At 44.1% G+C, this 24062-nt stretch overlaps 3 protein-coding genes and 1 non-coding gene across 6 annotated transcripts; 3 read left to right on the forward strand and 1 right to left on the reverse strand.

Moving 5' to 3' along the window:
- Positions 1–251: 251 nt before the first annotated feature.
- On the forward strand, positions 252–3390 carry LOC120689852. Of its 2 annotated transcripts, none has more exons than XM_039972281.1 (3): positions 252–533; positions 625–2921; positions 3006–3390. In XM_039972281.1, the coding sequence occupies exons 1-3, from the start codon at positions 422–424 to the stop codon at positions 3075–3077; spliced, it is 2481 nt and encodes an 826-aa protein (XP_039828215.1). In that variant the 5' UTR covers positions 252–421; the 3' UTR covers positions 3078–3390. The 2 variants fall into 2 exon arrangements, with proteins under 2 accessions (XP_039828215.1, XP_039828216.1); XM_039972282.1 differs by having other exon boundaries at positions 649–2921.
- A 655-nt stretch (positions 3391–4045) lies between these two features.
- LOC120689853 (pyruvate kinase isozyme A, chloroplastic-like) lies at positions 4046–10226 on the forward strand. 2 transcript variants are annotated; one of them, XM_039972284.1, is made up of 7 exons: positions 4128–4667; positions 7552–7639; positions 7729–7919; positions 8120–8238; positions 8791–9034; positions 9345–9579; positions 9658–10013. In XM_039972284.1, the coding sequence occupies exons 1-7, from the start codon at positions 4239–4241 to the stop codon at positions 9993–9995; spliced, it is 1644 nt and encodes a 547-aa protein (XP_039828218.1). In that variant the 5' UTR covers positions 4128–4238; the 3' UTR covers positions 9996–10013. The 2 variants fall into 2 exon arrangements, with proteins under 2 accessions (XP_039828217.1, XP_039828218.1); XM_039972283.1 differs by lacking the exon at positions 7552–7639 and having other exon boundaries at positions 4046–4667; positions 9658–10226.
- Positions 10227–10559: 333 nt separating this feature from the next.
- TRNAT-AGU lies at positions 10560–10633 on the forward strand. The gene has a single exon. It is a non-coding gene; the product is annotated as a tRNA-Thr (tRNA).
- Positions 10634–15045: 4412 nt separating this feature from the next.
- On the reverse strand, positions 15046–17737 carry LOC120692299 (transcription factor bHLH18-like). Its single transcript, XM_039975566.1, has 3 exons — positions 16964–17737; positions 16471–16872; positions 15046–15336 (listed from the first exon to the last, which is right to left on the reverse strand). Exons 1-3 carry the CDS (start codon positions 17606–17608, stop codon positions 15262–15264), a joined length of 1122 nt encoding a protein of 373 aa, XP_039831500.1. The 5' UTR covers positions 17609–17737; the 3' UTR covers positions 15046–15261.
- Positions 17738–24062: the final 6325 nt, after the last annotated feature.

Here is a 24062-nt window from a genome sequence, read left to right on the forward strand (position 1 = left end):
CGTTCCGTCGAGATACAGATACAGACTATACAGTAGTCTGCAGCGTACATATAAATGTGTACGTAGGAGTATGGATGTACACAGCCTGACAGCCGCTCAGCCAGGACGCCTGGCCGGCGATGTCCGGCGCTCCGGCGGGGCCGCGGCCGCCGGCAGGTGGCAACGGTCGACCGCCCTGGCCCGCCTGGCATTGTGGCAACGGGCAGGAGCGACGCGCGTCCGCCGATCCGAAAGCCCCAGCGGTCACAAGGACGGATCGCGAGCACGGGGCGGTATAAAGAGCCAGCTAGCCGTTACAGAACGGGAAGCAAAGCAGAATCCCCTTCCCTTCCCCGTCGCCTCCTCTCCATTCTTTCCCCAAAATCTCCGCTCCCCAGAACTCACGCTCCCTTCCCAAATCGAGCGCACGCAGCAGCCCCGGATGTCGGTTGCGGCGGCGAGGTCCCCGTCCCCGGGCCCGGCGGCGAGGCCGTGCTGCGGCCTCAGGCGGAGCGCCGACTCCAGCCCCTTCAGGCCCGCCGCGTCCCCGCCCGGTAAGCGATTCGTGCCTTCAATCCCCCTTCCGATGCGGATTGGATTTTCGGGACGTTTCGTTTGCTACCCCGATCTGCTGATTCCTTACAGATTTTGGGGGTGATTCGCTCGCAGATTCTCCGCAGAGGAGTTCCTCCGTCTGCAAGAACGGCAGCGGCCGCGCCTCGCCGCGGCCCTGCTTCCCGGAGAAGGAGAACGACCCGCGGGAACCCGTGAGGACTTCCACTTCCAAGGTCCGCTGCAGCGGTGTCGGCGCCGCGAAGAGCTTCATGGCGCCCACCATCTCCGCCGCCTCCAAGGCCGTCGCGCCGTCCGCCTCGCCGAGGAAGAGGATCCTCGGGGAGCGCAACGACCCCGTCCCCTCGTCCTCGGGCGACCTCGCGCACTGCGCCAAGCCCAGGGGCGCGCCTTCGCTCGAGGCGGCTCCTCTGGGTGCGCCCCGCCGCCTGCGGTTCTCGCTCGACGGGGCGCCCGCGCCTCACCACGCGGCCGCGCCGCCCCCCTCCCACTCGTTCGGCGCCGGCGACGAGGAGGCGGAGAACCCCGTGTGCGCGAGCCGCCAGGACGGTGGCTCGGCGGCCGCCCCCTACGACCCCAAGACGAACTACCTCTCGCCGCGGCCTCGCTTCCTGCGCTACAAGCCCAACCCCCGCGTCGAGATGTACCGCCACAGCAGCGGGGGCGGTGTGCGGCGGCTCGAGGAGGGCTTCGCCTCCGACAACAGCAGCGAGGAGGTCAGTACCGCCACCACCACGGAGGAGGACGTGTCCGAGGGAGAGCAAGAGCAGACGACGCTCTCGTCCGTGCTAGATGACTCCACGGAGGAGGAGATGTCGGCTCTGGCCCCTGCACCTGAGGCCGGAGTCGAGCCTGCTGCTTCGACCGTGGCTGGCATCCTGCAGCCGCATCCCGCGACGGATTCGCCAGTGGCTCGAGTCATGGCACCGGTGCAGAAGAAGTACCCGCGAGCCGGTGGCGTGCTGACACCTGAGCAGGAGCTTGCAGAGAGCCTCGCGGCCGCTCGTCCCAAGAAGAAGTCTCCGCTGAGGTTCCTGCTTGCCCCCTTTGTTCTGGTTCTGTTCATGGCTGCAGCGTTCGTCTGCGTGCCACCACTGCCGGGTTCGCCGGTCATGCTGAACACCTTCCCGTCGAAGGTGTCAGACTTTCTTTTAGTTCAAGAAGTGCATCCTGTGGAGTTGGCTGCTAGGCTCAAGCAATGGTCTAGCAGTTCGTTGGACTTTGTCACGTCCTACTGGGAGGCTCTTGGGTCTTCCCAACAACAAGAGGTCTTTGGTCCGCACTTTGCAGCCAATTTGAGTGCACCTGCGGTAGATGCAGATCATGCTGTTGGTTTCTACTATGGTGCTGCTCAGACAAGCCCAATCAGTGTGGAGCACGAGTTGGAGATTCAGGAGATTGTTTCAGAGAGTGGTACTGAGATGATTGCAGAGCCTGATGTAGAGGAAATGGCAAACTTTGGTGATGCTGAAGTAGAAGAACCTATTGATGATGCTGAAATGAAACATGAATTTGCAGTACCAAGTGTCATTCAGGAGGCAAATGACTCAGTTGATGCTGAAGTAGAAGAACCTATTGATGATGCTGAAATGGAACATGAATCTGCAGTACCAAGTGTCATTCAGGAAGCAAATGACTCTGTTGATGCTGAAGTAGAGGAGTTTGACACTGAGATGGAAGAAGAAGTTTCAGGTAATAGTGGAGAAGAGATGGCTGAAGAAGTTTCAGGTAGTGGTAGTAAAGACAGGGCAGCCTTCATTCAGAATTCGGACATCACTCCTCAATCTGCTGCTGAGTCTCAACAAGCAGAGGACATGGCCAAGTCTTCCTTGCAGCAAGATGTTCAGACTGAGGACTCCGAAGGTGATCGTGCTGATGGCAAAGAGGATCAGGAAGCGCACCAGGGCGAGAAGTTGGGATCTGATATGTGGCCAAGTTACTTGGACAAAATCTCAAACCCTGCTACACTTGGTGCTGCTCTTGCTGCCATTATTGTTCCAGCTGTTCTGGCGCTCCTTTATATAAGGCAGAAGCAAGCTCGTGTTACCTTGGACTCTAATGAACCAGCTGAGCAAGTTGAGCAGGTTGAGAAAGTTGAAAGTCTTTCTGGTTCAGGAAGCAGCGAGGGGTATGTTGTGGCCAAGAGTTCACAATTTCAGAATCTTGTGGTAGAAGAATCTGAGAAACTTGGTGGCTCCGGTACCTCACAGTATAGCAGCAACTTGTCATCTGGGCTTGGCAGGAGGAGAAAGGCCAGGGAAGAAGTGAGTTTGGGCCTTGAGCCGGTGGTGTCGAGGAGGGATTCCACAGCACAATCCACAGCATCTTATGGTAGTTTCACCACATATGAGAAGATCCCTGCCAAGAAGGTAAGCATTGCGATTGCTATTTCTCCCATCAGTTATTTTCATTTAGCTTGCTGTATGTCTTGTTAACTTCTGCCAATCAAACAGGGAAACAAGGAGGATGAGGCCATGACCCCAGTCCGGCGTTCCAGAAGAAATGTAAAACCACCAGAATCCTAAGACGAGGGCAGCCGGTCCTCTTAACTACTTCCTAGAGGATCTAACTCTTAGATTTAGCATACTTGCCACATTGCTTGCTGCGGACATGTCTTAGTATTGGGCAGATGTGTATGGCGTGATAAACAGCTCTCTGCTGTTTTTCCTTCAAAACGATTAGGACTTGTGTGTTTAGCATAACTGCATAAGATTTCGTAATTGATTGTTAACTTGATTGTTGTACTGTTTTCAAATTGAGACGAACCATCTTCACTTCTGTGTTTCCTACTTGAATGAATGGTGATCTGAAAGCATGGTACGTTTCCTGCCATCTTCACAACTTGGATGTTTCTAGTATCTTTGCAACATGGATGTTGGTGCTTTGGATTACCTTTCCTACTTTTATGAAGATTTCTTTTGGGTTCGTTTTACTTGGTTCTGTATTCACATTTTCGCATTTAGGCTATTATTCATTTCACCGTTGAGATGCAAATAATATGGGTAGTAACAATTTCATGAATAATTGAATATCATGCCAGTAGAATTAATTCAAGCTCTTTTTACATCAGTAAAATCTGTATATCACCCTTTTGAATGTGTAGTGATTGTTAAATTGCTGGTCCTATTTTCACTATCAATGATTTGAACAGAGGAATCTGAATAATCTAGAATGTCTCCCTTTCACCAAGCGTGTTTAAAGCGTTTAAATCTATGCACACCTTTCATGCTGCTTGGGTGAACTTGACAAGAATCGTTTCGTTATGAAGAATTAATTCAAGCTCTAACCAAATCAAGTTTAAATCTGCTGCATAGATGCAAAAGTTTAAATCTGCTGCATCTTATGATTATTTTAAAAATATAAATTTTAAATAACCGGAGAGCCCAACAAGAGCGAAGGGGCGGGAAAGCAAATAAAGAAGAACTCAAAACAACAGCTAGGCCCACGGACCCCACACGTCAGGGTTTGTACTGGCCAATCAGGCAGCTACCAGCTAGTTTGGACCCACATGTCAGTTCCAACAGAGCTCCCGCAAGCAGCAGCACAACTACTCGCAGTCGTAGAAGTGGTCTTCCCTCGCATCATCCGCCGGCCCACCACCTCCGCCTCCGCCTCCGCCTCCGCCTCCTCCGCCCCTCCGCCGCATCGTTCCTGCCCCAGCCCCGGCCCCGCAAACCCTAACCCTAATGGCCGCCTACGTCGGGACCACCAGCTCCTTCCCATACCTAGTCGCCGGTTCCTCCCCGGCGACCCGCCGCCATGGGGCCGCACAACGGATCCGCGCCTCGGCATCGGGGACGACAGGGGACGCGGCGATGGACGTGGTGTCGGAGGCGGAGCTGCGGGAGAAGGGGTTCATGGGGATGCGGAAGACGAAGCTGGTTTGCACGGTGGGGCCCGCCTGCGTGGAGGCGCTGCCGGCGCTGGCGCGCGGCGGGATGGGCGTGGCGCGGGTCAACCTCTGCCACGGCGGCCGCGAGTGGCACCGGGCCGCCATGCGCGCCGTGCGGAGGCTCAACGACGAGGAAGGGTTCTGCGTCTCGCTCATGGTCGACACCGAGGGCTCCCAGCTTCTCGTCGCGGACCACGGAGGCGCCACCTCCGTCAAGGCCGAGGTTGGACGCTCTCTGCCAATTCTGCATTACTTCTCTTCTGGTTGTTGCATTCTGTCCTCAAGGTCCCGGGCGCCACATCTGGTCAGGATTTTGATCTCGCGTCATGAGGGAATACGGACACGATCTTTTGAACGAACGGAATAGGGTCACGATACCTGTACTGTCTCTGTTGTTGTGCAGCTATGTAGTTGTGTATTGTTGTGAGCTATGTAGTTGTGCACCAGTTGTAGTAAGTATTACCACACTGCTTTAAATATCTCAGCAGCATCCAATTTGGTGTTCTCTTGTGATGGAAGCAACCCTTGCTTTGTGATTAATTGCATTGATCTGATGAAATTCATACTCATAGTGCAATTATAATATAGTGTGGGTCAATTGTTGGATATTTTATTATTGTGTGAGTCTTCTCCTGTTTCAAATCACTTTGTGATTAAATTCATTGATCTGATGGAATCCATATTTATTTTAGTGCGATTATTATGTAATCATCCTGTTTAGATAGAATGGTTAATTGTTGGATATTTTATGACTGTCTTGCTTTGCCACAAGACGATAAATTGATAATAATATAGCGTGAGTCTTCTCCTGTTTCAGTTATTCTGATTTAATGTATGATCGGATCAGGCTGTTTGTCCACCTGATTGTACAAGAATCACTTATATGCTGGATGATACCTGGGCTTCTCCTGTTGATTGTACAAGAATCACTTATTTAAACATAATAAAAGGAATTCTCATTTCTGTGTGTGTGCACTAATGATTAATGAGATATACCTGGACTATGACTGATTGACTGGATTTGTGTACCAGACAGACTGCTAATGATATGTCCAGTGAGACATTGTCATTGTGCTGAGGTGCTTTCATGTTATTTAGGAGTAATAGTGCTTATGGCTTCATATATGTTAGCCTATTAATATTGGTATGCCTTCATTCTTATCTGCTTGATCGTATGTGTCTGTCTGAATCATGACAATTAGTGGGGGAATAGCAACCTGCTGAATACATGTACATGTTACAATTGGTGCTGCCACACCAACATCCTGATTGGTCACTGCAATGGCACAAGCACCAGTCCTGAAATCATTTGGTCTTACTACATAGCTTTGACTGTCAGGATGTATCTATTTGCATGTGGGTTAGTATTAGCTCTGACATTTCCTGGAATAATTGATCAATGTGGGTTAGTAATTGCAGATGGGGTGGTGAAAGTAGGTTGAGAAGTTCTTACCTATATGGCAAAATCAATTGAACTGTATCAAGAGTGTGCTGTTTTTCTCTTCAGCCCTTAAAGAATAACATGATTTTCCTCGAATACCAAGTTATATGGGAGTTGAATCACTATCTAACGTGTCATGATGTTGACACTGTAGTAAATTAAAGTATTGAGGTAACATAGACCCTGACTTATGAGGGCCTTGCCCTTGTCCCTCCCTGCACAATAACTGTGCACCTATCATTTTTTTTAAACGATACGCTTCACTGTTGGTTAACTAAGATAGAGGTGTGGAGATGCCTAGGAGATAGAGCAATAGCATGGTTAACTAAGCTTTTTAATCTCATTTTTCGGTCAAACAAGATGCCGGAAGAATGGAGAAGTATATTAGTACCTATCTTCAAAAACAAGGGCGATGTTCAAAGTTGTACTAACTACCGTGGGATTAAGCTGATGAGCCATACGATGAAGCTTTGGGAGAGGGTTATCGTGCATCGCCTAAGAAGAGTGACAAGTGTGACCCAAAACCAATTTGGGTTCATGCCTGAAAGGTCAACCATGGAGGCAATTTTCTTAATACAACAATTGATGGAGAGATATAGGGAGCAGAAGAAGGACTTGCACATGGTCTTCATTGACCTTGAGAAGGCATATGACAAAGTACCGAGAAATGTCATGTGGTGGGCTTTGGAGAAGCACAAAGTCCCAACTAAATACATTACCCTCATTAAGGATATGTACAAGGATGCGACGACGTTTGTCCGAACATGTGATGGCAACACCACTGACTTTCCTATTAACATAGGCCTACACCAGGGGTCAGCATTGAGCCCTTATTTATTTACTTTAGTGATGGATGAGGTCACAAGGGATATACAAGGTGAGATCCCTTGGTGTATGCTCTTTGCTGATGATGTGGTGCTAGTTGACGAGAGTAGGGCAGGGGTTAATAGGAAGTTAGAGCTGTGGAGACGTACGTTAGAGTCGAAAGGGTTTAGACTTAGTAGGACCAAGACCGAGTACATGATGTGCGATTTCAGCGCGACTAGGCATGAGGGGGGAGACGTTAGTCTAGATGGGCAAGTGGTGGTCCAGAAGGATATTTTTCGGTATTTAAGATCGGTGCTACAAAAGGATGACGACATTGATGAAGATGTTAGGCATAGAATTTCAGCTGGCTGGTTGAAATGGCGGCAAGCTTCTGGCATCCTTTGTGACAAGAGGGTGCCACAAAAGCTAAAGAGCAAATTCTATAGGACAGCAATTCGTCCGGCGATGTTATACGGTGCTGAATGTTGGCCTACAAAAAGGCGACATGTCCAGCAACTGAGTGTAGCAGAGATGCGGATGTTGCAGTGGTTTTGCGGGCACACAAGGAGGGATAGAGTCCGGAACGAAGTTATTCGGGATAGGGTCGGGGTGGCACCAATAACTTTGAACTTATTTCTTTCGGGTTTCATCTCTAGCCTACCCCAACTTGCTTGGGAAAAAAGACTATGTTGTTGTTGTTGTTGTTGATACGCTTCACTCATTTGTCAAACTATCTTGGTTCATGAATCTTCTAAGTAGTAGTGAAAGCTCATCGTTATAGGTCTTTGTATCAATAGTGGTATCCTGTATGTTCTGGAGAAGTCATCCTAGGTTTTCCTCTTTTTGTGACATATTGCAGGATGACTCAGAGTGGCTATTTACAAACAAAAAGACTGATGAAGCCCATCCATTCACAATGCATGTCAATTTTGAGAAGTTTTCTGATGGTCTGAATATGAACAGGCTTTCTTTGTTGGCTGTCCATACTGAGTTCTAAACATTGCTCATGAAAGAAATAATTTTCTACAAATTTCAGGCATTCTAGTTGGTGATGAGCTTGTGATAGACGGTGGAATGGCAACATTTGAAGTTACTGAGAAAATTGGGAATGATTTGCGCTGTAAGTGCACAGACCCAGGTTTGCTTCTTCCTCGAGCCAAGTTGTCATTCTGGAGGAATGGAAAATTAGTTGAAAGGAACTTTGGCCTTCCTACATTGTCGGCAAAGGTTAATTTATTTGAACGCTGTACTTTGTATTATTTCAAATTTGTAGTTTACTTCTAAAGCATTTCTTGGCCTATTAAGGATGTATCAATCTTGGCATATATGTTTGATTATGATTCTTTGATTAATCCTGTTGAGTCTCAACATGATGAAATTTCTGGCTATGTATTTCCTGCTTGTTGATAGCTTGCATTATCTTGTAGGATTGGGCAGATATCGAATTTGGGATAGCAGAAGGAGTTGATTGCATTGCTCTATCTTTTGTAAAGGATGATAATGATATAAAGCAGCTGAAGGCTTACCTCTCCAGAAGATCATTAGAGTGAGTAGATAATGCTGATATCATTTACTGCTGTTCCTAATATAACTTACTGCCTACTGTTCTAAAGTATTGGTAGAGTTTTGTAGCTGTAGTTCAAAGTATATTTACAGATTTATAAAAAAATGTATATGCATGTTATCTGGATGCTGAAGGGAGAAATGCTGTTCCAAATTCAAAATAATCAAACGTTATGGAACAGAATGCCAAATTGAAATCTTAACAAAGAAAAGTAGAACTTACCAGCAGCAGGGCTCTCCAGTGTAGCCATTGACATTGTACAACTTCCAATAAGTACTTGATCCATTTTGTATGTAGTGGAACGCTTCATCTAATCAGGAATATGGGAAGCTGATGTAGCAATATTTAAAAATATGCAAGCGAGTACTGTTTTTTCACTTTTGTCTGTGATACTAAGTTACTAATGTCTTTTTGTCAGACTTAGCTAGTGAAGCAATCTCTTTAATAGAACTCAAAAGTATGGTTGTAATGACATTACTGTTTATTATATTAATTTTGAAGCTGCCAGTCTTATGCATTATGGTTTTGTGACAGGCACATCAAAATTTTTGCGAAGATCGAGAGTCTGGAATCTCTCAAGAACCTGAAAGACATCATAAAGGCATCCGATGGAGTTATGGTAGCACGTGGGGATCTTGGAGTTCAGATTCCTCTGGAACAAATTCCAGCCATCCAAAAGTCAATTGTTACTCTATGTAGACACCTGAACAAGCCTGTGATAGTTGCTTCACAGCTTCTTGAATCAATGGTTGAATATCCAACACCAACTCGAGCGGAGGTAACCTAACTATAATACTTCAGAAACATAGCTGCATAGATCTCAAAACATGGTTTCATTTCATCTAGTCTTTTCCTTTGTCAGTCCACGTGCCTGAAACTTGAACTAGAGTTTAGACCCCTAATATATTACTATTGATGGCTTTTTATATTTCATTTAGTTTTTCCTTTTTGTTGGTGACCCTTGTTGGGTTTCATCTCTAGCCTACCCCATCATGCTAGGGACTGAAAGACTTTGTTCTTGTATCCAACGTTTAGCTATCTACTCTCCAATGGTGTGTCACTGACTCACTGGGTACTTCTTTATGTAGGTGGCTGATGTTTCTGAAGCAGTGCGGCAATATGCAGATGCTGTGATGCTATCAGCAGAGTCAGCTATAGGTGCATATCCCCAGAAAGCTCTATCTGTCCTCCGTGTGGCCAGTGAGAGGATGGAATCATGGAGCCGTGAGGAGAGCATGCAGAAACTTCTTCCACAACATCAGCTTGCAGTCGCTCTGCCTGACCGAATCTCAGAGCAAATTTGCAACTGCGCTGTAGAAATGGGTAATTTATTATTTTCTTGTTTGATACATTGTAACCAATATTTTCTCTTGAATTCTCACAATGTTACTTTTTCTGCAGCAAACAACCTTGCTGTGGATGCCATATTTGTTTACACGAAGAATGGTCACATGGCATCACTTTTATCACGCAACCGGCCAAACCCTCCCATATTTGCGTTCACTGATGATGCTCATTCAAGAAAGAGCATGAACCTCTACTGGGGAGTGGTACCGTTGTATCTTCCATTATCTAATAGCATGGAGGATAACTTTAAGAAAACCATCAGCCTGATGAAGTCAAAGGGTTCTGTGAAACCTGGAGACACGATCTTGCTGGTCTCAGACTATGATCTAAACCGACCTTGTGCTGCTGCCACATCTGTGTTCCAATCCATTCAGGTTCGGTTAGTGGACTAGGTTAGGCTTAGGCATAATGGGACGAATAAATGTTCCTGGATGTTCATGGCTTTTTACAAGTACAGGGGTTGCTGCAAATGTATTACAGTACCAGACTGCACAGCTTGTACATTTGTCCATGGATTACGTGTATTCTCCAATAAGGAGCTATTTGACTTCTAGCATTTTAATACATCTGTACATGAAAATGATTATTACCTATGTGTGTTGTAGACTCTTGTTAAAGGATAATTGAAAGGGGTAGTACCGAGGTGTACGGCAAGCATTTTAGTAAGTGGTTTACATTCTCACATGGACGCAAACGGAGTATGTGCTGGTGATCGTATTTTGGTATGTAGTTATGACGGAGTATGTACAAACGTGCCCACGCAATGAAAAGCATGGAAAGTTTGAGTGCGTATCTTATTCTTGGCAGACTGGCACTGGCAGCGTGCACGCAACTCTGGATTTATTGTTTGAAACTTCAGTTTGATGCCTAAGGCATGCCTGGAGTATTACTATGTGTTATAGGTTACGGCGGATAATAGCGGATAAATATTTTTCTCTGAAAAATTATGCATCAATGCTTTCGTAGCTCAGTTGGTTAGAGCACCCGTTTAGTAAGCGGGAGGTCTTGAGTTCGACTCTCAACGAAAGCATATTTATGATTTTTACTTCTTTTTTTTATTTCTTCCTTGAAGAAGCTCGTCCAGTGACCCCGGCGGCCGGCGCCCTCTCGGTACAGCTGGCCAGGTGGGCCATGCGCTCCACCCATCTCCATCGTCGCTGCACGGCAGAAACTAGACACCATGCGGTCCCCAGCGTATTCTCTGCCTCCACTGATGTGCCATGTAGCTGAGCATTTTAACCATGGGTTCATACAGGTGAAGAATGTCTGGTGCAAACTCATTTTTTCTCCGTATATCGTGAATTATTCTCTCTGAAAAAAATCTTATGTGCAAGCATTGATCCTTGCATACATATGGAACATGCCGCTTACCTGTGTAGGCATCATACCATATAATTTGACCAGGAGAGGATTCTTTGTGTCTATGTCAGGCAAGTTACTCTCTGATCGTTAATCAAAGAATTCAAACGATATTATGGTATCATATACTAGATCTTATGACAGCTAGCGCAGTGGGAGAGGGCACGCTCACTCTGTCCATGCTGACTACCGAGGACTGAAACCTCACTCTGTCCATGACTAGAGAGGACTGGTGGTTTTAGCAATCAGAATGCTGCTTGCGATCTTGGCCACCCATGGAAAATGAAGCACAAAAGGATTTATGAAATAAGGTAGCCCGTTCTGGTAGTCAAATCATATGCTTGTCTCATCCATGAAATCGCAAATCAATCTCCCTTGTTGCTGATGACCAACTAACGATCACGCTTGCTGCCGTACAGTTGCAGATGCGTTATAATTGTAGCTGATGAGTGCATGCATGCTTGAGAGGACATGAGTGACCAAGAAATGAACACGCTTGCGCTGCAGTCGTCTATAGACTGTAGGGAGTACTAGCTGCAGATGGTGCATTGATAATTGGCATCCGACCTGATCTGATGCATGCACGTTCAAGAGGGCAGCGTGGTCCGGCCGGGTCAGTCAGCTGCAGGAACTTTGGCCCCAAATAGCAAGTGGCCGTGGTACAAAAACTGTGTCGATAGATCGGTACTAGCTGATTAAGACACTCCTCGCAGTCTCTGCACTGTATTATTAGTGCCATGTCAGCAGTAACGTGGCTGAGCCAGCAGACAAAGTAACCCAGAAAATCGGCCCCTGTCAGCACTGTGTTGTCTGACGTGGAAGACATGACTGTTGGCCCTGAGTACCTACCATGCCGAGATCGATCAATGTGCCACGACTGCACGTGTTTCTGCCCCGGTTGCATTGGGCTCTGCACCGGCAGCAGAAACACATGTGGCGGAGCTGCAGACACAGACCTCCGGCTGGCTGGGCGGGGGGGACAACATCATGGTGGTTGATTTTAATTACTCCCTCCTTCCCTGTTTATAAGGCATACACGTATATCAAGATTCAAACCTTGTCATCTTTGACCAATAATTTGACTATTAAATTTTTATTTTTATAATGCAAATTTCATATGATTGGATTCATAATCAAATATATTTTACAATGATTATAAGTTTATAATCAAAAGTGATATAATATATGATAAATAAATGGTCAAAGTGTTGTTTAGAAGACCGTGTCATGTTCCACCATGCCTTATAAACGGGGAAGGAGGGAGTATTAGATACTGAATGAATGCAGCCATACAGGCATGCTGGCAGCCACGCACTCACTGCGTGATGAGTAGGGTGATAACGGATATTTTCTAAGTGATCTCTTCACGATCTAACTTGACGTTTATATATTTTAGCGTAAAATTATAGAAGATTAGATCCTAATCATTTTAGGATCCGATCTTTAAATTGTCTAGATCAAATTTTAAGAACCTTTTCCACCCTTACTCCGAGGACGCATCTGGCGTTCATATACCGTAGAGAGTTGTCGGACGATTTCACGGACGAGGCTTGAGCTGTTCCTGTGGAAAGGAACGGGTGCCCATGTGTTTTGTTACGGCATGTATTATCATGTCTTAGTTTCTTGCACTCTGGCACTAACCAATCCCAAGAAACGGCTTGCATTCGCGATCAGCAAAGGGATGCAGACCCTTCCCTCTCCCAGCAGTGATTGAAAACGAAGATGGAAGAGCTGCACACTGCTTACCACACGCAGCTTGGTCCTTGGACACAGTTCCGTGGAACAGCAAGACGTATGCGCGCAGCAGGCTGAAGCCTTTTCTTGGCTCCTTGCATGTGGATTCGTCAGAGATAAAGTAGTATCAACCAAATCGGATCATGTAAACGGCCGGATCGGACCAAGCAAGTGGTGATGTACTATTTTTTATACCATCAAAATCGACAAAACAATGAGACGGACACAGTTTTATACTATACGCGCTGCATTAATAGTTCCAACCAAATCGGATCTGGTGCCCGTCTGCTGAGTGCTGACAGAAAACGTGCCTTGGGCTATGTTCACTTCCAAAATTTCTCTCTCTAAACTTCGCTATTCACCTATCACATCAAATTTTTTTATCTCATACATAGAGCATTAAATATAGATAAATCAAAAAAATTAATTGCATAGTTTTGATGTACACGACGAGACGAATCTTTTGAGCCTAGTTAGGTCATGGCAGGACAACAATTACCACAAACAAACGAAAAGTGCTACAGTGTGCCACAGTGTCCGATGTAACCCTTTTTACCACTATTTTACGGATCTAAACACAGCCTTGAGACAACGACGTTCTCGGGATTCTGAGCACGCGCAGCCAATCGATCTCTCTCTCTCTCTATTTATTTAGTGCAAAAAATTTTGTAAATAGATTTTATTTAGTGCTCCGAAATAGTAAGATTCTCTTTCAAAAATTTACGCCAAAAAAATCTAAACACACCCTCATACTCCAAAAAGTATAGTTTTGTATACCGCAAAATTAAACTCTCTATATATATTGATGGCATAGTACTACTACTTCTCTAATTTCTAATACACAGTATATGTTACTAATTAATTGTTATCGATGTCCAAATAAAGCTATATTATTCTGTCGAGACCATATTGATGTCCAAATTAAAATGCTGCTCGATTTTTTTTAAGCAGTGGGACAACATGGATCTTATTGATACATGTGACGGCTGTGGATGCTAGTATATACTCCCTATGTTTTTATTTACATTTTGTATTAGGTTTGTCCTAAGTTAAATTTAGCAAATCTTAACTAAACTCACAAGAAAAAATAACAATATTTACAATACCAAATTTATTTATTTTAATCCACCATGAAGTATAGGTTGATAGTGCATACGTTAGATAGTATAGTTGTTGCCAGTGGCGGAGCTCGAATAAAAATTTAGGTGGGTGCACCACAAACACAATTTTTAATAACATCGCAAAGACGCACATCACTAGTTAATCTATGGTAAATTTAAACTTTGATTGATGATCGTACAAATACCAACTGAACAAGAAAAAGTGTCCAAATTAAAGACCAAATCCAACTTTCCAAAAGCTAAGGAACTTGTAGATTTGAAGAATAAATCAGTTAGTGACTTGGTGTGTATTACTGTGTAATAATTGAATTGTAATGTAATATAAAAAAGTTATGGCCAACACATGTCGTCTACTCGTCGGCGTCACTGCGACCAACCTCCTCCACCAATTCCTCCGATCCTCCTCCATTAGAGTAGCTGCCCGACAGCGCGCCGCTGTTGCACTTGGGCCGGTGCCGGGTTGGTCGGCGGTGCGCCTCTGGCCGGGGCGGGTGCAGCTACACCCGAGAGGCACGGCGTGGCCTTGTGGGCTGGGACTCTAGTGCAGGGGTCGTGCGGTGCGGAGGTGACGGGCTCCAGCATAGATGCAGGCTCCACGCTCCAGCGGCAGTGGCGGCCGGCACTGCGGCAGAGTATGGAGGTGCGGATGTGAGCGGGAGGAGTCGAAGACGGGAGACCGCAAGCGATGAGCCAGATTGGGAATTAGCTAGGGGTTTGGAGATACTTCCATGGTTCCACTTGGGCCGGCTCAGCTAGGTTTATTGGGTCTATTTTCTTCTCTTCGCATTTTTCTTGTGCCTGACTGCTGCTCTTGTGACCAAGCTGATGGACGCTGCCGCTCCATTGCTTGCCACCTTGTCAGAAGGGAGGAAGACGGGATCCTAGTGGTGCTACTCCAGCGGTAGGTGGGGGTAGCTGCCCCATCCGGCCGCATGGGGAGCTCTATCTCTTGTTGTTGTTTTATTTTTCTATAGATTTGGTTGAAGTTAAAAAAAAATTGATTTAGGACAAACCTAATACAATACGTAAATAAAACGGAGGGAGTGTCAAGATGCATGATGCCCAATGAATTTGCACGGATACGAGTAGTACTCCTGTCGCTATCAGCAATTTGCACGGGCGCGCAGAGTATACATGATTAATTTGTCTTGAGCAATGGTAGTTGAGAAGCTTAAGCATCACTTATAATTATCTTCAAGATGTTTGGTAGGTGCAGAAGAACTTTAACTTGGATTCATGCAAGCTAAGCACGCACGCACGGCCATCAAACCGAAATATTATTCGCATCGAAGTGGATCTATCAATAAACATGTGATGGGACGCCGCCCGGTTCATCATCATCGTACACTTGTGCTACACACTGGCGACATCACAGCAGATCGATCGATGAAGATAATGTGGCGCTAGCTCTTTATAGCAGCATCTTCTTGTTCCTTCCGCGCTACTACTTGTGACACGCTAGCGCAGCGTTGAGCGTCCCTACAATGTCGTCTGCTGTGCTGTTGAAGCCCTGCTCCACCTGAGGAGACACGAGGGAGAAAAAGTACACGCATGCATCGTTAAATCACCACTGAATTCATATTTGATGAACATTTACATACATCACGAGTACTCACTTAGTATAACTACTTTCTTCTAATAATTACACCGACAACTCAAAAGTTAGTTATGAACACACACCCACCTTAGGTGCAGCGTTATTGTACACCCATCAGTCGAATTACTGACTGAACTTGCAAATTACTGAAGTTACTAAATTACTGAATCATGTCAGTCCAATGATGTTCAGCAATCGCGTGCAACAGTTATTAGTTAAAATTTGTTCAGTAACCCTAGATGTAGAATGTCATTCAGTAATTTGGTAAATTTAGTTTTGTATTTTTGCTAGTAATGGAAGGTTGGTGTAGAATAGCACACGTGAACACAAAAGGTCAAAATAATGGCATGCACTCTGTTCGCTGAGGACCAGAAGTAATAATGAATAATAGAAAGAGAAAAGAAAAAAAACACTAGGAATCGCCAATTAACCAATGAAAAGAAGATACAAAATCTATTACGGGCCGATTATGGCAGCATTAACTCTAAGATTAGATATGATGTTGTAGCATATATACATTTAGATTTGTAGGTAGGTACGACGTTACTTCAATTTGTCGATTGCATTAATATAGTTGTGTACTGAGTATAACGACACATTGAGGTACTCATGTGCGTATAGTTGGATTTCAGGTCGAGGTTAAATCAGGGATCTATCTCTGTTATATATAGTTAATTGACCGGGAACTACTACATTTTATATTCATTATTGCTCGCTTCGTTCTAGGTGTGGTTGATGAAGAGAATCAAAGGGATGGGTGAATATTAGGTGGGACCGGGTAATGTACGCGGAGATCAATGTATAGATAGCTGTGAAATATACTATACTCTATTCACTTGAAAATTAGCAAATCCTCCCGCTGCATTGGAAGGAATCTTGAAAGTGACCAGAGGAATACTCAAGTCTCATCAACCATGGTGATTATATTAGTTACTTCAAATGAAAATGTTGATCGATGTCAGCACAAGATTAGATTTTTTTTTCCTTTCCGATTACCAAACCAAATTAATCATCTCCGAACCAAATAATAGATAGAAGGCTAATGAACGAACTTGCCTTTGCCATGATGTTTATGATGAGAACGCTAGCGGAGAACTGCACGACATTGGTATGCGTGATGCTGAGGTGTAGCCCCTCGACCTCGGCCAGCAACCTGACGACCACCCCCTTGGCCTCCCGGCAGTGGATCCTCACCATCACGACGTTATCCTCGGAGATCCTCACCTCGATCTCCGGCAGCGCGTTGTTCCTGGTCGCCGCTGCCCCACCACCTGTCGCGTTAGGATGCGCGCCGCCGTTCTCATCGTCGTCCGCCGCCGCCGCAATGCGCGGCTTCTTGCTGGCGAGCACCGCCGACTGCATGCCCCGGCCGCCGCCGTCCTTTTGGAGCGCCCTGAGCTTTTCCTGGAGATCCCTCACGTACCTCGTCGCGTCGGAGAGGATCGTCGCCTTGTCCATCTGATCAGAAATTAATTGAACCGTTGTGAAATCTGCGTCGTCAGAGGTTGACGAAGAAGACGTTCAGGGATTTAACATGGATGAGCTGGACCTTCTTGAGGCCGGGGATGACTGTCGAGAGCTCGATGAAACGCTGGTTGATCTTCTCCCGCCGCTTCCTCTCCGCGATGATGTGGTCCTGCGAGTACGGCGCTGACGAAGACGACGCGGAGATCTTGGCAGAGGCCCTCCTCGCCGGCGGTGACACGTGCTGTGTCATCTTCGGCACGGCGACACCGCTGCCACCGCCGCCCCCGCTCTCTGCCTGCAGTGCGGCGGCGGCAGAGTACGGCTGGGGGGCTTCTTTCATTAGCTGCGCCGACGCGGAATGGAAGTCCCAGCTCACTGGCTGGTTGGTGCCGCTACTGCAGCTGCCCGGGGCCGTGGCAGCAGCAGCACACATGGCCGAGTGCTGCGGCGGCGACCAGGCAGTGGCGGACGCGCCGCCGCCGCCACTCCCGCTGTCGGTGTCCACCGAGCTCCAGCTGTTGGTGGCGCGCTGGCCTTCCCGTGCTGGTGGCTCCCCCGGTACCATGCTCTCCACCGACGCCGAGTATCGCAGCACCGGGATGGACGAGACGGTGGTGTCGCAGCCATCGTCGTAGGCGCCGGCGGCCGGCGCCGGCGTTCCCGGCGGCGGCTGCTCGTGCTGCAGCGTGCTCAGGGCCCACTGCATGAACTGGGTCGAGTCCTCCATGTGCTGACTGATTGGTAGTGCGCTGCCTAGCTAGCTAGAGAGATTTATAGCCATCCAAGACCAAGAAATCAGGAACTGTATATTTGGCTGTTCTAGGCCTGGCTATCTAAATTAAAGATGACTGGCAATCCGTACAAGATTCGTCGTCTATGTTGCATGTAGACAGAAAAAAAGGGAACTGGCGAATAGTGATGCTCGCAAAAAGTTTTGCAGGCTCTTTCAAAAAAAAAACGAAAGTTTTGCAGGCAGCAGCAAAGACCAATATGAGTGTGACACCTGGGCCTTGTATAGTTGCGCTGTGTAAAATTTTTGAAAGGGCATCTTTCTAAATTTGAAGTACTAAACATAGACTAATTACAAAATAAATTATAGAACTCGTCTGTAAATCGCGAGACGAATCTAATGAAACTAAGTAATCCATCATTAGAGGTTATTTACTGTAGCAATACTGTAGCAATTTAGCATCTAATTACGGACTAATTAGGTTCATTAGATTCGTCTCGCGATTTACAGGCAAACTGTGCAATGCGTTTTTATTTCGTCTAGATTTATGTCTCCATGCAAGTGCCGATTTTTTTTTTTGGAATTTTGAACTTTACAACTAAACAAGAGCCTGATTGGGCAGGGCCCCTAGCCGACCAAAAGGCCGAGAGGGAAGAAAACAAGAGCTCGTGAAACGGAACAGAGGCAAGCGTAGGTCTTCACAAGCATAGGTCTTCACGAGCATTTGGGCCTTTTGGCTCTCTCTTTTGCCTTATTAGGGAAACAGCAAGAAGCATCTGGCTCGTGAAACCAAATGATTTTATCTTTTGAACCACGCACCTGAGCTATTCGTTCTATTCGTTTGGCTTGTCAGCCAACTAGCCAGCAGTACTGTTCTCTCATACTAAATTAGCACCAGCCAGTCAGCAATACTGTTCGCTCATTACGAATCAGCACCAGCCACCAGCCACAGCCAAGCAAACACAACGATTGACTCTCTCTTTCCCGATTTTTTTTTAAAAAAACTCTCTTTCCCGAATTGAAGGAGCCATATGTTGATGCATGTTGTTGTGGATGTCATCATTGTACACGTCCTCTGCAGGCAGTGGTGAATCTAGAATTTTAGATTAGGGTGTTCCAACTTGACATAAAAATTTTATCGCGGCAAATATATCCTACTATATACTAGTATAAAACTCATCAAAGACACCTGCTAATATACTAATAAGATATCTTACAATTTCAAAAAATAGAAAAATCAATAGTTAAACCTCATATTTGCATATATGTTATCTGTTAGATGAATAACTTTTATATGTATACCGAGATGCAAAATTTAGGGTGGGCCAGGGCCCACCTGGCCACCCTGCTAGATACGCCACTGTATGCAGAGCGTCCTGTCGTTTTGACGTAATTGGTGCATTTCCCTTTCTCTCATTAATTAAAGGCCAAGAGAAGGGAATGAAATCATTTTTTTTGGACTGATCTCGATTATGCACCAAAATCTCACCTAAATGATATGTTATGTTAAATAACCCCACAAAATAATTAAAGCCGCCCAATATGTCACTGAACCAGAATTAATACAATAGCCCAGTGATCTGATGTGACCTCTTGTCTGAAAGATGTAATCCCTGTCATGGGTGCAATTAGTGACGATGCAAATAAAACCATTGATTGATAGGGAACATGCAAGGCCATGTTTATAAAGAAAAGATTTTCCTACTGAGATTCCGGAGATATTGCCCACTTGCCTATAATTTTTTGTGGAAATCTCTATCTGCTATGTGAACAAGTTTTCAGGTAAGAAAAATAGCGCTAGCATTTTGATTTGTTCGCATGCATAATATTTGTTTTTCTTCTGAATTGCAAAGCTAACTCAATTTGCAAATTAATGTACTGCTTCAAGCTAACAACATAGCATATTGTTTTTCCATAGTACGCCCCATTTGAGATATGGCTATTATATCGAGTTGTTCTAATTTGTAGTGGCAATTCTTTATGAAATTCATGTATTCCCTCCGTTTCTTTTTGTAAGTCATGCACGCAACCTAAAATTCAAACTCTGTATCATTTGACTAATAGTTAGTCTAAAAATGTAAAGATTATATACCACACAAATTTGATTAAATAGCCTATCAACTCGTGTGCTCCCCCACAGACAAATTAGAATTAATATAACAATAAAACTTATAGCTAATAATTATAAGGACGAGTTTTTTCTACACTCGCGTGTAGCTACTCTCACCATCAATATACCATTATGTGTATGTCCACATACTCATTTATCACTTTGAGTATGTTCATATACTAATTCTAAGATACTTCAAATAGATATATACGAAAAATTTCAAAAGCATACCTATTTTTTAAATATACTATGATTATACATTACTACTATATATTAAAAATAAGTATGTCCATATACTCCATGTATGGTTACATATCCAATGTATATACCATCATATATTGTCTAGTATGATTACATACTTCACATACATACTCTTCTTTGGGTCAGATACATCATACATCATGAGATACATCATACATCATGAGATACACACGTGGGAGTAGCTACAAGTGAGTGTAGAAAGGAATTTTTTCCTAATTATAATTATCTATATCACACCCTCTTTTATCTATTAAATATTCTAACACATACTCTAAGATACGTATTTATCTTTATCTTGTTGCAATAGATTTTATTTGGCATCACACCTTCATGTGTGTTTGACTATATTTAATTGAACCATTTGTTTGTGATTCTTGTCTCCTTCATCATACATGAATACATGGTGACACATATTGTGAGTAGTATTTTTATATAAAAATAAAATAAAGAATATATTAATAATAATAGAAATAATAATTTAAAATTATAGCTCTTTTACAATGATGGTAAAGTACCAATGAGTACTTTCAGGTACTTTTACCTTAAACTTTTTTCAAGCCGTTGATCTATGAAAAGTATTTATAAAAATTAAATTAAATTAGTATTTGGTCCCACATTTTGGAAGTACCAGGTACTTTATCCTAGCTGCTTCCTACCTTCACCACCGTAAGATTTTATCAGATGGACGGCTCCTATTTATTTTCAATCATTGTTAAATTTCTCTTAAAATTATATTGGTGCACTTTAATATTTTGTTATAGTTATATGTATAATTTAGATTCATATTTAGCGGTAATACTATTCTATACCTTAGGTATAACATTTATTATAGATCTAGCAGTCAAATTACTGGCCGAACTTACCAGAAATTACTGAACCGAGTTACTGAATTACTAAATCACCTTCAGTAAAATAGTGTTCAGTAATTGCGAGCAGCGGTTACTACTGAAAATTTATTCAGTAATGAGTTGGGTGTAGCTACACCTAGGGTGTAAATTTAGAGGTTAATTTAACTTTTAATAATGATACAACTGGATAATTTCAAATTTTAGGGGGTTATTTGTATTATTTTTATAATGGTATAGGCGGGTAATTTACACAAAGATTAGGGGATTATTTTAGATTTTTAAATAATGGTAGAGGTTGTAATTTAGATACATGTTTAAATGGTTACTTTAGTCTATTTTCATAATGCAGAGGTGAGTAATTTATTTGGGGGAACATATCTGGTGGAAACCACAATCTTCGTAAAAACCCATGCAAACTATGGCAAAAGGTCGTCTAAATTCACAAAAAAAATCGCAGATGTAGATGATATGCTAATACACAAACCTGTAAAATATCTTATCGAAACTCGACTTTGTTTGTGAGATATAAAAATAACAAATTTCTAACAAATTATTTGGACAACTTTCTGGCTTGAAATTGTTATTTTTATATCTCACAAACGAAGTCGAGTTTGGACAAAATATTTTACAAGATTGTGTATCATCATATCATTTACATGCGTGATTTTTTTGGTGAATTTAGACGATTTTTTTACCATAGTTTGCACGATTTTCTACAAAAATTGTGATTTCCACCAGATATGTTCTCTTTATTAGGAAAGATAACATATCCAATAAATATTACGATTAGAGTCGTCGAATTGATGGCAAAATGTTTCTGATTTTTGTGAGAATTTTTAGGATGTCTCTAGTTTTTTTAAAGTGTTCACCTAGTATCCTAGGTGGCTTCACGTGATGCTTCAAATAGAGCCTCCAATTAGTAATAATAAGATACCACTGGATTCATATTTGAAAAATAGATTCCTATTATGTTATTTGATTTCATGAGTATACTTACTATAACATATATAAGTAAGATAGTAACAGTCAAAGTGTAGCATCCACTATGCCGGATCAAACCGCGCCTCAGATAATAGAAGGAAAATTAAACGAGTGAGTATTTGGAACCAGGCCTTCTCGCTACCACTATGGCACCCAGTTGTTTCCCCCATGACATACATGTAGTGTTTCTGATTGAAACCAAAGACGGATTATTATTAATTGCCATCAGTATTATTATTAATTGTCATCAGTATCTGATTGAAACATGCATCGCCATTAGCCACGTGCCCCTATGCAACGTACGGTTGTAGTAGCTAGGTACACAAGTGGTACCAACCACAGTATATCTGGCTAGTTTTAATTTTAGGAAAGCAACATCTTTCATTCCTTGAGAGGCTAGTTTTAGAAAAGCAATGCAACAACATCTTTCCTTCCTTGAGACTAGCTAGCATAAGGGTAAATAGACAAGATGTCAAGATATTAGCTTATGTTCAATATTTCTAATTGGTGTCTAAGTACTGATGTGATGGTAACTAAATTTTAATCACCCCATGCAAACACGAGGGATGGATCCACCAGAGGGGGCTGAGGTGCTCCAGCCCCTCTACCTCCATAAAATGTATGGAGCCCCCAAACCCCTACGATTTCCAATTTATAGTTGAAAAAGAGAAGGAAAATGAGGAGGAAGAATAGAAAGTGAAGGAGGAGGAAGAAAAGGAAAAATTAGCCCCAATGCTCAACATGTGGATCCGCCCTTAAACACCCCCTTTTGTTCCTAGAGAGCGCCCTGTTTGGATCCTCCGATCTAATAATTAGACCGGAAAATCTTACTATTTAGAAATATTAAATAAAGTTTATGTACAAAACTACTTGCAGAATTTCTGGGCTAATTCGCAAGATGAATATAACGAGGTATATTAACTTATAATTAGTGGATGATTACTAGAGCGAATTATGAATTAATTAGACTAATTAGATTCGTCTCACAAATTAGTCTAGGGGTTATATGGAATAGATTTTGTCAGTAATCTACATTTAATATTTTTAAATTTTAAGATTCCTCGTATCTAATAATTGGACCGTAGGATCCAAACAGGGGCAGCTCGCGTAAAAAAGTACAAAGGTGTCGATCAGGACATTAAGTGTAAGGCTGATTAAGCCTGTGCCAACTGCCTAAACAGCACCAGTAGCAGCAGGAGGCGGACGAGGGCGGGCCGGGGAGGGACGACGACACTTGCAAAATGAGGTGCGGCCGTGGTTTCTCGATCTCGTGCAATGATTTCGTACTGGAGTATCTTACTCAGCTCCTGTGCGTGCGTGACATTGCCACGTATACGGCAGGTAGCCGACAAATTAAAGGTGCGCGCTACAGTAGCCTCTACTACACGCAATTTATATGCTGTGTGTGCTGTGCTGCGTTATACTCCTGTGTCCTAGTCCTATCGCTGTGTGGTGTGCTGGGCGCGATGTGAGCAGCTCCAGGGGTCCTGCTGCATGCCGCTGGTCCTGGTAGGAATTATTAATAAAATAATAATTGCAGCGTCGTCGTCCCGGCCTACTCGGTCCAGGGGTCCTGCAGGCTGGAGGCACAATCACCCCGTTCGGCTGGTGGACAGCCTCCAGCCTCTACAGTATTTCCCTCTCACACAACTCCAGCTGCAGCCTCCAGCCACCAGCCAGACAACAGTGTTTTTCTCTCACACAACTCCAGCTCCAGCCTCCAGCTCCAGCTTGCCGAACGGGGTAATGTGTTTAGATCCCTGGAAAAGGTGGGAGAAAAAGTCACATCGAATGTTGTAGCACACTGTAGCACTTTTCGTTTGTTTGTGGTAAATATTGTCCTACCATGACCTAACTAGCCTTAAAAGATTCGTCTCGCAACGTACATCAAAACTATGCAATTAATTTTTTTATTTACCTACATTTAGTACTCCATGCATGGATCATTTGCTATATTTAATGTTTTAATGTGATTTTGATGGATGGAAAGTCTGGATTTTGTGGGGGGTTTGGGATCTAAACACACCCAAAGGACAAAACTCCCCTAGTTCCTGTGGACAAAACCATGCGATGCACATGCTGCTTTGTTTGGCGTGGGACCTGTACGTCTCTGTGCTGCTGCTGCCCACTCATCGCGCTCCAGTGGCGGCTAGCACGCAGCATGTTGGCGATTCAGAGGAAGCATATCGTTTCATTCAAGGGCATCCTTCCTCTCGGCTCCTCGCCTCTCTCTGGGAACTGGTGGCTCGAT

This window comes from Panicum virgatum, chromosome 9N, assembly GCF_016808335.1.
Source record: "Panicum virgatum strain AP13 chromosome 9N, P.virgatum_v5, whole genome shotgun sequence".
NCBI classification, from domain to species: domain Eukaryota; kingdom Viridiplantae; phylum Streptophyta; class Magnoliopsida; order Poales; family Poaceae; genus Panicum; species Panicum virgatum.